This window comes from Tribolium madens, unplaced genomic scaffold (genome assembly GCF_015345945.1).
Source record: "Tribolium madens isolate multiple individuals breed KSU strain unplaced genomic scaffold, Tmad_KSU_1.1 Scaffold_96;HRSCAF=242;Tcas5.2_LG5, whole genome shotgun sequence".
NCBI classification, from domain to species: Eukaryota; Metazoa; Arthropoda; class Insecta; order Coleoptera; family Tenebrionidae; genus Tribolium; species Tribolium madens.
In genome coordinates, this window is record NW_025401068.1 from 12,296,814 (window position 1) to 12,311,223 (window position 14,410).

General features: G+C 34.8%; 2 protein-coding genes across 3 annotated transcripts in view; both read left to right on the forward strand.

The window, feature by feature from the left end:
* Positions 1 to 8,557, forward strand: part of LOC123013477 (myosin-VIIa-like) — a 21,482-nt gene extending 12,925 nt beyond the window's left edge. Inside the window, exons 5-9 of the mRNA XM_044411996.1 lie at positions 820 to 1,653; positions 1,868 to 2,200; positions 2,466 to 2,698; positions 5,377 to 8,194; positions 8,241 to 8,557. Of these exons, the coding sequence (XP_044267931.1) occupies positions 820 to 1,653; positions 1,868 to 2,200; positions 2,466 to 2,698; positions 5,377 to 8,194; positions 8,241 to 8,453 (4,431 nt within the window). The 3' untranslated portion in view covers positions 8,454 to 8,557. The remainder of the gene's footprint in view (positions 1 to 819; positions 1,654 to 1,867; positions 2,201 to 2,465; positions 2,699 to 5,376; positions 8,195 to 8,240) is intronic.
* A 1,091-nt stretch (positions 8,558 to 9,648) lies between these two features.
* On the forward strand, positions 9,649 to 11,253 carry LOC123012856 (CCR4-NOT transcription complex subunit 9). 2 transcript variants are annotated; one of them, XM_044411035.1, is made up of 7 exons: positions 9,649 to 9,784; positions 9,838 to 10,035; positions 10,085 to 10,222; positions 10,274 to 10,451; positions 10,500 to 10,694; positions 10,743 to 10,834; positions 10,886 to 11,253. In XM_044411035.1, exons 2-7 carry the CDS (start codon positions 9,923 to 9,925, stop codon positions 11,061 to 11,063), a joined length of 894 nt encoding a protein of 297 aa, XP_044266970.1. In that variant the 5' UTR covers positions 9,649 to 9,784; positions 9,838 to 9,922; the 3' UTR covers positions 11,064 to 11,253. The 2 variants fall into 2 exon arrangements, with proteins under 2 accessions (XP_044266970.1, XP_044266971.1); XM_044411036.1 differs by having other exon boundaries at positions 9,662 to 9,799; positions 9,848 to 10,035.
* The last annotated feature ends 3,157 nt before the right edge of the window (positions 11,254 to 14,410 follow it).

Below are 14,410 nucleotides of genomic sequence, written 5' to 3' on the forward strand. Positions count from 1 at the left end.
CCGTTTTTATTTAAGAAAAAAATTATTAGTATGTTAATCTCAAAACTTTATGCAATTAATGAAAATAATAAATATTTTGTGATCGCTCCTTTACAATCTTTAAAAATTTATAAATTTATTTAAAAAAAAATTGGAAGTTTACTCAAAAAAAATTCTTTAATTTTTGTAATTTTTGCACAGCAACAATTCTTGTAACAAGCTCGTTTTCTAAAAAAAAATTGTGGTAGGTTTCCATTAAAAAAAATTGTTATTATGTTTATCCTGTAAGTAGAAACAATTAATTAATAACCAATTTTTTTTCGCGAGAACAAAATCGTTTCCTGACTTTTGGAACACCTGTATTTATCCATTCATAAAAAGTTTCAAAAATTTGTTTCTCGTATTTCTATAACTTTTTATGCGCTTTTTTGAGTCTTTTAGACCTCTAAGTGCATTCGAATTAATTTCGAAGAATTTAGTTTTTGCGATTTTTGTCAAAATTTAGTCAATTCTTACCCTTCTTAAGCTAATATCTGCGAAACTATTATTAATAATATAATAATAATAACCTGTTGTGTTTGTTATGGTTAAAAACACATTCGATTTTCTATATTTTAAGAAAAGGTCATTGTTTTGCGATAAATAGTTATTAAGAAAATAGCTAGTTACCTATAAATTCTTAGGATAATTAATTTTTTGTTACTTTAAACTGAAATACCTTTGTTTTGAATTTTTTAGATGCTCGAGTTGATTATTTAACTTTTTGGCTTCCTTAGTTTTTCGATTTTTGTATTCTTCAATTGCTGGATTTCTTATTTTTCTCTTCAATTCTCTTTTTAGGTGTTTGACAGGTCGCTATGTTGCCGCCAATTGCGCTACTCCGGAATGATGGAAACGGCGAAAATCCGCCAAGCTGGTTACCCCATTCGCTACACCTACAAAGACTTCGTCGACCGTTTCCGCCACTTGGGCAAAGCAATCCCTCCGAGTTCAAAAGGCGATTGCAAACAATCAACGAAGAAAATCTGCGAAACGGTCTTCCAGAACAACGAAGACTACCAAATGGGCACCACCAAACTCTTCCTCAAAGCCCACGACCACGAATTTCTGGAACAAGAACGAAGCAGAATCCTATCAAAGTACATCCTCGTGTTGCAGAAAGCCATCCGGGGCTGGATTTTCAAAAGACGTTTCCGGAAACTGCGAGAAGCCGCCATCGTTTTCCAGAAATACTGGCGAGCGAGGGGGTACCGCACCAAATTCCTCGTTATCAGAAACGGTTATCAGAGACTACAAGCCTCGATTCGCTCAAGACAACTCACACATTCCTTCGCACAGATTCGGAAGAAAATCGTCAATTTGCAAGCGGTAGCAAGGGGGTACTTCGTCAGGAATAAATCACAATTTGGCAGAATTTATGCTATTGTCAAACAGAGAAAAGTCGACGAGCAAAATATGAAAAATGCAGGCAACAAGAATTACAGAATTGAGGCTGAAACAAAAATGCAGAAAAGCTTGGCCGAACTCAATAGAGAGTACACCTTGAAGTTGAAACAACAGGAAGAAGAAGAAAGCAAAGCGAAGAAGTTGGTCGATGATGTGTTTGAGTTTCTCCAAGATCCGAATCTTCCTGCCACACCGACGGACATTAGGAAGGAAAATGAAGCGTTTATTGTAAGTTTAACAAAATAAAATAAATACCAACAAAAAGTGTCAAAATTTATTTAAAAAAATACAAAGACATGGCCGCGCCATAGAAATTATTAACATCAAATTACTCCACATTTTTTTCAGTAACGTTTGTAACGGTGGCTATAATAGTACTAATTTTGAAATTTCAGCCAATCTAATCAAAGTTTTAGATAACCAACTTGATAATATTTTGCAGGAGTTGCTCAAGGACGAAAAATCGGGCAAAAACGACAAAACCTACGACGAGGAGGACGACGATTTGTCGGCTTATAACTTTGCAAAATTCGCAGCGACTTATTTCATGAAACACACTAATCACTACTCCAAACGCCCCCTCAAAGAATCTTTACTTGATTTACCAACACCGGACGATATAATCGCCGCGCAAGCTCTCTGGATCACCATTCTGAGATTCATGGGGGATTTACCCGAACCCAGATTTGAAAATCCAATCAAAACTAACGAATCAGTCATGACTCAAGTATCACAGACGTTGAGTCGCAGTTTCACAAACCGGAAAGAGTATCAGGTTTTAATTCTTCCCCTATACGGGTGTCCATTTTATTTGTGCCCCCCAAAGATAGGCAACATATTATACACTCCCTTAACTATTTTGTGCAAAGTATTAACTATTCTAAATCGGATAGTCATAGTCGGTGCTTGACTATCGGAAAATTCAAAACAAAATTAAAAAAAATAAAGTTATCAAATTATTGTATTGTTGGTTGCCTGTTTATGAAAAACAGATAAAATGGACACTCTGTATTATTTCAATAACTTTTGTTTCAATTCAGGAGATTTTGAAAGATGAGCGAAAAATGGCAAGTTTGACCAAATCAGAACGGCAAAAACTCGTAAGTATGACTTTGCGACGCAAGAACAAGTTATTGGAGGACGTCCGTCAAGGTCTAGTTGAAGACAACTTTGCTGCAGAAAGTTACAACGACTGGTTAAACAATCGCAGAACTACGAATTTAGAAAAGTTGCACTTCATAATCGGGCATGGGATTTTGCGACCAGAATTACGGTATAAAAAAACAATTTCATTGAAATTGGCATAACAGTAGGCCATGATTGTGTAAACCGCGCTTTAAATGTGAAAAAGGCGTTACATATTAAGGAACTAAATTTGTCACTAAAAAAGTGGGGTTAAGATTAAGATGGTCAAAATTTTATTTTTAAAGAACCCTTTTTCAGAGGTTTTTTGAGCGAGTTTTTTCCGTGAAAAAAATTTAACACCCCTTTTCTTCCCTTTGTAGGTGTGGTTGTAACACCAAAAACATACACCATTTGCTTTGAAGAAAATAATTTGGCTTTATTCAAATTGGTATATACTCTTTTTCATATTAATAGCATCAAGTAGGTTGTAGAAGTTTAAATGCATCTTTAATTTAAAGGCCGGTTCACATAAAAAGTGTCATTAATGACATTCAGAACAAATCTAATCACATTAATAATGACAAAAATCTTTATATTTCCTACCTTATGTTAATTACGTTGTTAATTTTAATTATTTTTTGCTACCTGAGGTACAGTTGGAAACAAAATACTTTGGTCGTCACTTTTCTGACACTTTAATGTAATTAAAGCTTTAACGTTAAAATGAATGACAATTTCAAATTAATGACAGCTATTATATTTTCCTATCAAAAATATGTACAGGGTGCTGCATTTTGGATGTCCGAATAGGGAATCTCCGAAACTAAGAGGTTTAGCCAAAAACGAGTAATACATTCTGGGGCTCATTTTTTCAGAAAATAATATCGGTTAAAACCGCATCCCGCTATCGTCTTTTGTTTTCGACTTACAGACAAAAGTTGACATTTTGGCGAAATCTAAAAAAATTCATATCTTCGTTATTATAGAAGATACGGATTTGAAATAAAGACATTATATAGGCACTTTTTTACGAGGAATTTAATAATGTAGTTAACAATTTTTTTCAGTTATTAGTTTAGCCGTAATAAGATAAACTTTTATTTTTTTAAATGGAAATCATAGGCGGCTATGGCAATTTTGAAAAGCGTATTTTTTTCTGATCTAAAAAATATATATTTGTAACAAAATATTTTTTTATAACTATACTTAAAAAGTGAAATACATATTTTGTGTGATAATAGTTGGCCATGGAAAAACTATTTCATTCCAAATGTGTAAATAATAATCAATAAGAGTTTTGTGAACTGTAAAATAGATGAAAAAATAGATAAAATTATATAGATTTAAAAAATAGGATACAGTAGAAGCATTGAACAAATATCCGAGCGCCTCAGAACAAAATTATTACATATTTTTAAAAAATCAAAAAATAGGAAAAACAAATGTGTCAATAGTCAACACAATTACAAAAAACATTTTTTTTGATGATCTAATGAAGGTAGGATAACGTTTCACAAAGACGGAATTTGCGTATTTGAATAGAAATATCGTCATTTTTGTGTCATATAAAATATATTTTATTGAATAATTAAAGCAGCTTTTTTTTACAACACTCTATGTATCACTAGAAGTTGCAATGGTAATGTTAGCTTGTTTAAAAACAAAGAAATGTTATTAGTCGCCAGTAAGTTGATTTACAATTTATTTTGCATCTTTTTCATTACTTAGTACTTAGAAAACTCTTTCATTAGTGACACTGGTTGAATGTAATATAGTTTAAATCCTTTTAGTTGAAGATGCAACATTTTTTCATGGCCAACTGCGAACAAAAATCAAAGATAATTTTTTGCTAAAAATGTATTATAATAATTTGTTACAAATATATATTTTTTAGATAAGAAAAAAACAAGCTTTTTAAAAATGACATAGCCATCTATGATTCCCATTTAAAAACATACAAGTTTATTTTATTGCGGCTAAACAAACAACTGAAAAAAATTGTTAACTACATTATTAAATTCTACGTAAAAAAGTGTCTTTATTTCAAATCTGTGTCTTCTATAATAACGAAGATATGAATTTTTTTAGATTTTGCTAAAATGTCAATTTTTGTCTATAAGTCGAAAACAAAAGACGATAGCGGGATGCGGTTTTAACCAATATTATTTTCTCAAAAAATGAGCCCCAGAATATTACTCGTTTTTGGCTAAACCTCTTAGTTTCGGGGATTCCCTATTCGGACATACAACTTGTCAACTATGACTGACAGTAGCTAAAAATAAGGTTAACAGTCCTAAAGCATGCTTTACAATTTAATGTCACTCAAGTCACATTGACGACCAAAGTATTTTGTCTCCAACTGTACACATTTATTTGAAAAAATGATTTTTAGGTAAGATTAAAGTTAGGATTGTTTGAATTTTTGCATGGTTGCCACCTTAAAATGATCCCTTTTAACGACTACTTCGATGCACATTAATATGAAAAAGAGTATATATTTGATTCCATTAACCTAAAACAGGGACAATAAAAAGAAATTGATTATGTTTTCAATTTAGGGTTCTGAAGAGTACTTCTTTTAATTTTATTTGAAAAAATACTGGGAATAACGATCAAGCAACGAAAACAGTAAAAAACGAATACAAATGTCAGTCATGTCAAGTAACCAAAGAAAAACAAAAACCCCATTTGCTGGTATCCCAGCAGGGACATGCGCAGGGCTACAAACTTAAATATGAAATTCCATAGCCAACCATTATGCCAATTCCACTGAAATCTCCTATATTTTATATTAACTAGTCACCATTTAGTTAATTTTTTTTTCAGTGATGAAATCTTATGCCAAATTTGCAAACAACTGACCAACAACCCGTCGAAACCCTCGCATGCCCGCGGCTGGATCCTCCTAAGTCTCTGCATCGGTTGTTTCCCCCCTTCCGACCGCTTCATCAACTACCTCCGTGCCTTCATCCGAAGCGGCCCCCCCGGCTACGCCCCTTACTGCGAGGGTCGCTTGAACCGCACCTTCAAAAACGGGCCTCGCACACAGCCCCCAAGTTGGCTCGAACTCATGGCTACGCGAAACAAGAACCCAATTTCGCTCAAAATCACCTTCATGGACAACAGCGAGCAAGAAGTTGAGGTCGATTCAGCCACAACATCTGAAGAAATCTGCAAGGAAATTTCAACGAAACGAAACTTGAAGGACGTTTTTGGTTTCTCGTTGTTTATCACACTGTTTGATAAAGTCATGTCTTTGGGGAGTGAGTCTGATCATGTCATGGATGCGATTTCACAATGTGAACAATACGCCAAAGAGAAAGGACAATCGGAACGAAACGCCCCCTGGAAGCTCTTCTTCCGGAAGGAGATTTTCACGCCTTGGCACAACGCAGGCGAGGATTCAGTCGCGACCAATTTAATCTACCACCAAGTGATTCGGGGGCTGAAATTCGGGGAATACCGCTGTAGTGTCGAAGGCGACGTTGCCACACTAGCAGCAACGCAATATTACGTCGATAATGGGCCCCAAATCAACCCGGAAATCTTACATACGAGAATCGGGGAATACATGCCGACGTATCTGGTCAAAAAGGGGCAAAAAAACCTCGACGAGTGGGAAAAACGAATCAAAGAAGCCTTCTCTAAACTAGTTTGTGTCAAAAACAAACTACCAGCACTTAAAGCACAAGAATTCATAGTCAAATATGCGAAAACCACATGGCCGATTCTCTTCTCAAAATTCTACGAGGTGTTGCAAACTGGGGGGCCCCAACTCCCGACCAAGACCATGATCATCGCTGTTAATTGGACGGGGATTTACATGATCGACGACCAAGAGCAAATCCTCCTCGAACTCACTTTCAGCGACGTGAATTCCGTCAGTTTTGAACAAATTTCGCGCTCACATTTGCATAAATTCGTCTTGACGACTGTGCGAAACGAAGAGTACGTTTTTGTGAGTCCTGACGCTGCAAACATTTGTACTCTCATTCAGTATCTTCTCGATGGTTTGAAGAAACGTTCGACTTATGTTGTGGTGATCCAGGATTACAAACACCAGACGAATGCACCGTCGTTTTTGGCCCTCAAAAAGGGGGATTTAATCGCGCTCAAAAACGGGCTCAATGGGGAGGCGCTGATGTCGGCGACGTGGGGCTACGGGGAGTGCAACAACTCCGTCGGGGACTTCCCCACAGAGCATGTTTACATCCTGCCAACCATCACCAAGCCCCCTGAGGATATTTTAACCGCGTTCAAGAAAGAGGGCGTTTTTGGGGCGAGGAAACCCTCAGCGCCGGTCTTGAACACGATGCAAAGACTGAAACTTTACACTTTGGCACATTATGCCAATGAGCATTTTCGAAGTGGGAAAAAAATCGCAAGTGGGAAACCCTCGGTTTTGACAGCGGTTCGAAGAGCCTCCCGTGAGGAGCTCTGGAAGTACACCAATGAACCCATCTACCAACCCCATCTCGCGAAATTGCTACCCAACGAGGAGCTGAGTAAAGAAGCATGTTCGGCGTTTACAGCAATCTTGAAATACATGGGGGATTTACCCGCCCCCAAAGCCAAATACAGTAATGAGTACACCGATCAGATTTTCTCAAGTTGTCTCAAACACGAAATCCTCAAAGACGAGGTTTACTGCCAGATTATGCGCCAATTGACTTTCAACCGACTGTCTTTGAGTGAAGAACGCGGTTGGGAGTTGATGTATTTAGCCACTGGACTTTTCATCCCAAGTGCTTCACTCATGTCAGAGTTGCAGAAGTTTTTGACTTCGAGGACTCACCCCTTCGTGGAGCCGTGCTTGAAACGGTTGCAAAGAAGCCAAAAAGTGGGGCCCCGCAAATACCCGCCTTATTCAGTGGAAGTTGAAGCGATCCAACACCGAAGTATGGAAATCTACCACAAGATTTACTTCCCCGATGACACGGATGAAGCCTTCGAGGTGGACTCGGTAACGCGGGCTTGTGACCTCTCCAAGACGATTTCAACCCGTCTCGAGTTGGAATACACAGAAGGTTTTAGTTTGTTTGTCATGATTTCGGATAAAGTGTTTTCGATCCCTGAAGACTACTTCTTCTACGATTTTCTTCACGAGTTGATCACGTGGATGCGTCAGACGAAGCCGAGCTGGAACAGTGCAGCCCCCATTCAAGCCCAGTATCAGGTCTTCTTCATGAAGAAGCTTTGGATTCATGCGGTGCCGGGGAAGGACCCCAATGCCGACCAAATCTTCCATTTCCACCAAGAGCTCCCCAAGTTTTTGCGCGGTTTCCACAAATGCACCAAACAGGATGCGATTAAACTCGCCGCTCTTGTGCTTCACACAAGAGTTGATAACGACTACGCGCAAGCTCAAGTCGCCGTGCAACATGTCAAGGAGCTCATCCCCGGGGATTTGGTCAAGGCTGCGGGCTCCTCGGAGTGGAAAAAGAGCATTTTGAGCGAGTTCAAAAAACTCGGGGATGTTAGTGTCGAGGAGGCGAAGCTGCGATTCTTGAAAACCATCTACGAATGGCCCACTTTTGGGTCCACTTTCTTTGAAGTGAAACAAACCACCGATCCGACGTTACCAGATGTTATTTTGATTGGGATTAACAAGCAAGGAGTGAATATTTTGCATCCACAAACAAAGGTCTGTTGACTTGGTTTTGGGTTAGATAATATTCGTGTCGTTTTAGGATATTTTAGCTGTGCACGAATTCTCAGAGTTGAGTAATTGGTCCTCAGGGAACACTTTCTTCCATCTTACCATTGGGAACATAATGAGGAAAACGAAGCTCTTGTGCGAGACGTCGCAAGGCTACAAAATGGATGATTTAATCACTTCCTACACCGACTACATCAAAAACACGGCCAAGAAGGAGCAGGAAAAGGAAAAATTCTTTTTGTAGATACAGACTAAATATATTTTAGAAAATTAAATGAGTGAATTGTTGGTTGCATACCCTACAAATTTAATTACTTTGTTGATTTCATTTTAATTGTTAATTTGTAATTATTAATAAATAAAATTAGTAATTTCAAACATTGTTTATTTAAAGTAATAAAGAAAATAAGGTTCGCGAGTAACAAACTTTGGGAGTTGTGTAAATTAGACCTCATAGAAACCAAGAAGGATACTCGGTGTAGTGGGGAAACTTGAGCAGTGGCGTAACACTGATAACAAGGGAATTGTAGAGTTGCATTTTTTTTTCGTATATTCATTGACTGAGATTAAATATAAAAAATTCATACGATGCTCCACGATTATTTCGAATATACGGTGATATTAATTCTGTATAAATAAAAAACGAACAAAAAGTAACGAATAGATTCATTTATTTAAAATATAAACATATTAAGAAACAATATTTGTATCATAATTAATTGTAATTAATTTTTCAAAGTTAACATTTATAATATGCCCCTGTTAGGTATATTAAACATTTTTTAGTGATGTTTTGTTTTCATACCTAGTCAATAAGATGTAAGAATTTTAGTACACTGGAGGACACGGAATTTTGGACGATTTGTCATTTGACTGACATAAAAATGTAAAACGGACCTTAAGCAACTAACCTCACTTTCGGTTTTTGTAATTTTTATGCTGACAGCTAGAGAAAAAATGACAACAAATCAAAATAATATATTGAACCTATATTAAAATACGTATTGCTGGCATTATTGTTTCGGAAAATCGACGCCAAAATTAAATTTCAATTAAAACTTTCAAATTTTAGTTTCAAATGTCAATCATGAGACAATAAAGCGTGGCTTACATTGACATTTTTTGAACTGACAAATTTGATGTCCAAAATTACAGTATATGGATTATTTGTTTTGTTCAAATAAATAAGTGCGAATACACGCCACTGCTCTCAGCTGATTTCAGAACTCCCCTATATTCACGAATGGATTCGTCCGCTTTTCGTCTCTGCGCATCCCTTCCATCGATATCCTTCTTGGTTTCTATGAACTCTACTTTGTTGATTTCATATTAATTGTTTAATTGTTAATTTATAATTATTAATAAATAAAATTAGTAATTTCAAACATTGTTTATTTAAAATAATAAAGAAAATAAGGTTCGCGTATAACAAACTTCGCGTGTTGTCTAAATTCATCTGTCACTTGTCAATCTGTCAACTCGTAAAATTTGGTGTGGTTCAAAAAGTTGTTTTCAGTGTTTTCGTCCCTATTTTAACTAAAAATCACTCAACCCAACTAAAGTACAAAGCATTAAGTAATTGTTAAAAGTGTACGGTTTAGTTTGAATCGTATTTGTTGACTTTTTAGTGTGCTTTAGAAAACCCCAAAAATTGGAGAAAATCGCCCAAAAAGCCTCATTTTGGAAGTTTCTGTCTTGTATCAAGTGTGAATAATGAGCACTCAACCAAGTCCAGCGAACCAAACCGTCGAAAGAGAGAAAGTTTTCCAATGGATTCTCGAACTTACGAATCCCGAGACTCGCGAGAATGCCCTTTTAGAATTAAGGTGGGTGTTTGAAGCTGGTGCAGAATGGCTGATTTTGTGTCATTTTTAGTAAGAAACGTGAAGTTGTGCCTGATTTAGCCCCAATGTTGTGGAACAGTTTCGGGACAACGGCAGCCCTCCTGCAAGAAATCATTAATATTTACCCCGCTATTAATCCAGCCACCTTGACCGCCCATCAATCCAACAGGTATTTCATTGATTGCAAGGCGAATTTACCAAATTTTGTGTTTTTTTGTAGAGTTTGTAACGCTTTGGCCTTGCTCCAATGCGTGGCTTCGCATCCAGAAACCAGATCGCAGTTTTTACTCGCCCATGTGCCCCTTTTCCTCTACCCATTTTTGCACACAGTGTCCAAAACGCGGCCTTTCGAATACTTGAGATTGACAAGTCTTGGGGTGATTGGTGCATTGGTCAAGGTAATTTTTTCGTGGTAAATATCTCAATTACTTTTGATTTTATTTTAGACTGATGAGCAAGAAGTTATCAATTTTCTTCTAACGACTGAAATAATTCCCTTGTGTTTGAGAATAATGGAATCTGGATCTGAATTAAGCAAAACCGTTGCGACGTTTATCTTGCAAAAGATTTTATTGGACGATAGTGGCCTTTCATACATTTGCCAGACCTACGATAGGTTTAGTCACGTGGCTATGATTTTAGTAAGTTGGCAATTGTGTAAAAGTTTTTGTTTGAATTATTTTTGTTAGGGTAAAATGGTGTTGGCTTTGGCAAAGGAGCCAAGTGCGAGGCTTTTGAAACATGTGGTACGTTGTTATCTGAGATTATCAGATAATCCAAGGTGGAAATTTCTATTGGGTTGTGATAAGTTTTGTTAATTGTTGTTTTTTAGAGCAAGGGAAGCTTTAAGGCAGTGCCTACCTGACCACTTACGCGACAATACATTTACAGTGTGTTTGCAAGAAGATAAATCAACCAAACATTGGCTTTCGCAATTGTTGGCGAATTTAGAAACACCCGGTACTTCGGAATTGCATCAAGGTGGTATATCGCCATTGACGTCACAGTAGTTGAAAATTGTGATTTAAAAACGTTTTTTCTTTAGTTTAGGTTATCAAGTGTGTTAATAACGAACGAAAGCAATCATTGTTCTTGTAAATATGTCAACAATGTCAACAGATCATTTTACTTTGTATCATTTTTATATCTTTTAGGATGCCAGATGTATATTTAAATTTTTGTGAATTATAATTGAAATAATGACTTGTTTTATTTTCCCTCGTTATTTAAAGCAAGGCGGGTATCCGCCATTTGGTGTTAACGAAAACTGTTTTCGATGTATTTACTGCGATATGTTTCTCTTTGCTGTAGATGACGCTAGCGGTAACCTTTTACCCTAGTTTACTAGGTTGCCTTTTAAATAGGGTTACAATATTATTGTCGTGTTACAATAATAAAGGTAAAAAATACTAAAAGAATTAAGTTTATAAATAATTACGCAGTACCTTCGCTGCCGGCAACGGCGCTCGTACAGTGATGGACAGTGAATTTCGTCCACCCAATTTCCTTGACAGATTAAAAGTGTAAATTAGTCTTTAGGTTTTCCTAACCTTGTTTCAGAATTTTGATTAACGTTTGTCATGTTGACAGAAGGCTCGATAATTTTTGCTACTTTTTACCTTTGTCCTTCGAAATGGTAGTCCTTGGTATGCCCAAAAGTATAGAGACACGTCTTTGACACATACCTTCTTGTACCTTCATGTTCGAATTTGATTAAATTTGACAATTCGTATTTGAATGTCAATTATCATGACAATAAAGCACAGACTAGAGTGAATTTTTGTGAATTCACAGAAATTGGGTGGACGAAATTCACTGTCCATCACTGTATGTACCAGCTGCTGGCAAAAAAATTATAGGTTGAAAGAAATTACATGGATTTATGTAGAGATAAAGGCTGAAATAAATATTGAAATCCAAATTGTTGTATTGTAACTTCCATCTCTTGTGCAACTGTGCACTTTTTGGATAGTTATTTTTTTTTTTTGTTTAAAGTTAAACATATTTTTAAATAATTGATTCTAGACATTTGAAAGTTATTGTTTTTAGATTGACTTTTTAATAATCTATTAAATGCTAAAAAAAAAATAGGGTGTTTTAAAATTCGAAAAAGACCCCAAAATCCTGTAAAAAGACCTTAATAGACATCTCTAAGTAGGTACCTTAGAATTTATACAGAGCGATCCAAAAATCAATTATGTTAAAACATCCAAAGATGCTTAGGTATACAAAATTCCCTACATTATCTAACTGATTTTCAAGTATACATTAAACTCCCTTTAAATTTACTAAAATAGAAAATCAATGATTTATCTAACATCTTGTTATTACGAAAATTCAATCATATTTTTTGTGTCCCCAAAAATAAGTTAATAATATCAAATTGTGTTATGTATTTAGGTTTTAATTTTGTTAATTTGAAAACAAATTTTTATTAATCGATTTTATTTAGTTTTTGAAACATTTTGCTTTCATTGTCAAAAAACAATAATTCTTACATCTTGAAAGAAAAAACTACAAACTTTAGTACTATAACATTTTTTTAGTGTATTGTGGTGAAAAAGTATTTTTTTTTTCAATGATTTTTTTCATGACCTGGTCCAGAAGTAATATTTTATTTTATTTTACTACTCTTATATGTATGTTGAATAGACAAAATTTTCAACTTGTTTCTCTGAATTTCTAAATAAAAGTTTGACACCAATCGTTTGTATTTTATTTTTTTTTAACAGACATTTTTAAGAAAATTAAGAGCCAACGGAAATTAATAAAAATAAAATAGTAGGTATCTATTCAAAGAAAGAACATAAAAATCAACCTTTTTTTAGAACTCTCAATTTAATTAATCATGCTTATGCGCCAAAAGCTGAAGAAAGGTCTATAAAAAATACAAAAGACACTAAATGTACTAGCAATTAAAAAAGCAGTTTAGTGATATTTGTGGCTTTTATTGGCAGAATTTTTGTACAGTTGGGGACAAAATACTTTGGTCGTCAATGTCACTTGAGTGACATTAAATTGTAAAGCATGCTTTAGGACTGTTAACCTTATTTTTAGCTGCTGTCAATCATAGTTGACAAGTTTTTGATAGGAAAATATAATAGCTGTCATGACAAAAAATAAATGTCAAAAAATTTTTGACAGATCGAATTTTTTGAACATTTTTTCACAGTTACGGAATTAAAATTTCGGGCAGTATTTTTCTGTCACTTCAAAAAGTTCACTGTAAACTACCTTTTACTGTCATCATGATTGACATTTGACAATTAAACTTTTCTGTCAGTGACTATTTTTTAAGTCAAAATGACATAAACAGACAAGAGTAAAAAATGAGGTTATTAATGTAAAGGTTGTTTTAGAGTTTACATTATGAAAATGACAATACTGCCTGGAATTTTAATTCCTCAACTGTACATAAATCGATACAGATTTGTATATAATATAATATCGTTAAGAAAAAAATAATAATTAGAAACTATTAGTAGTCCATCTCATCTGCACAGTGTGAGAGAGATGGACTTTTACACAACATTATTATTTTTTTATGTACCTAATTAAAAGGATGCGTTTTTTATTTTGTTACTTTTGCATGTCATGCTATGAGTTTTCGTAAATTGAAATAAAGATCGTAATTTTACGGTAAGTTTTTGAAAATGTGGTTCATCTCTCCCGGACTTACCCTAATTGGAGCTATAAACGATTTGCAAATGTGGCGCTGGCCAATGTATTACAAGTTACTCTCCCACTGGTGCATACTTCTGCAATTACACGTGATGTCTCCGCCCACTAAGTACACATACGCGTACGTAGAGTACATCAGCGACAAAATTAATTGTTTACTCAAGTTTTTACGCAAATTTAGTGCATTAGCTTGTACTACTTTTTCATATTTATAATAGATTACCACTTTTAATGACTTATTTCTTATTATAATTTTTTTTCTTAAATTGAAAACACAACTTGAAACTTGCCAATTTTAATTTAACATTCACTAATTTAAAACAATTATAATTACACATTTGTTGATTTACTTGTTACTATAATTTGAATTGCGTCGGAGAAGATGAAAAAACTATAACGCTTAAGAAGACAGAAAAAAAAATTGACAACAAAGATTTTGCTTTTTTACTAAACTTTGTTGTTAGTTATATTAAAATATTGAATAAAAATAAAAATGAATGTTTAAGTAAAAGTTGATGAAACAAACAGAAAATTTGGTTGGTAAAGACTAAAGCATAAAAACGTGAAAAAAAAAAACAAAATAAAACAACAAGTTTTATTAATAATGTGTATAAATGAAGGATTTTTCTTCAAAATATAGACATACCTAATATAAATTTGTAAAAACATATAATCT

Excerpts from the sequence above, each read along its gene's own strand:
- LOC123012856 (XM_044411035.1), top strand. The coding sequence starts at position 9,923 with ATGAGCACTCAACCAAGTCCAGCGAACCAAACCGTCGAAAGAGAGAAA. Across the intron at positions 10,223-10,273 it reads ACCGCCCATCAATCCAACAG|AGTTTGTAACGCTTTGGCCT; the intron begins GTATTTCATTGA and ends GTTTTTTTGTAG. Across the intron at positions 10,452-10,499 it reads TGATTGGTGCATTGGTCAAG|ACTGATGAGCAAGAAGTTAT; the intron begins GTAATTTTTTCG and ends ATTTTATTTTAG.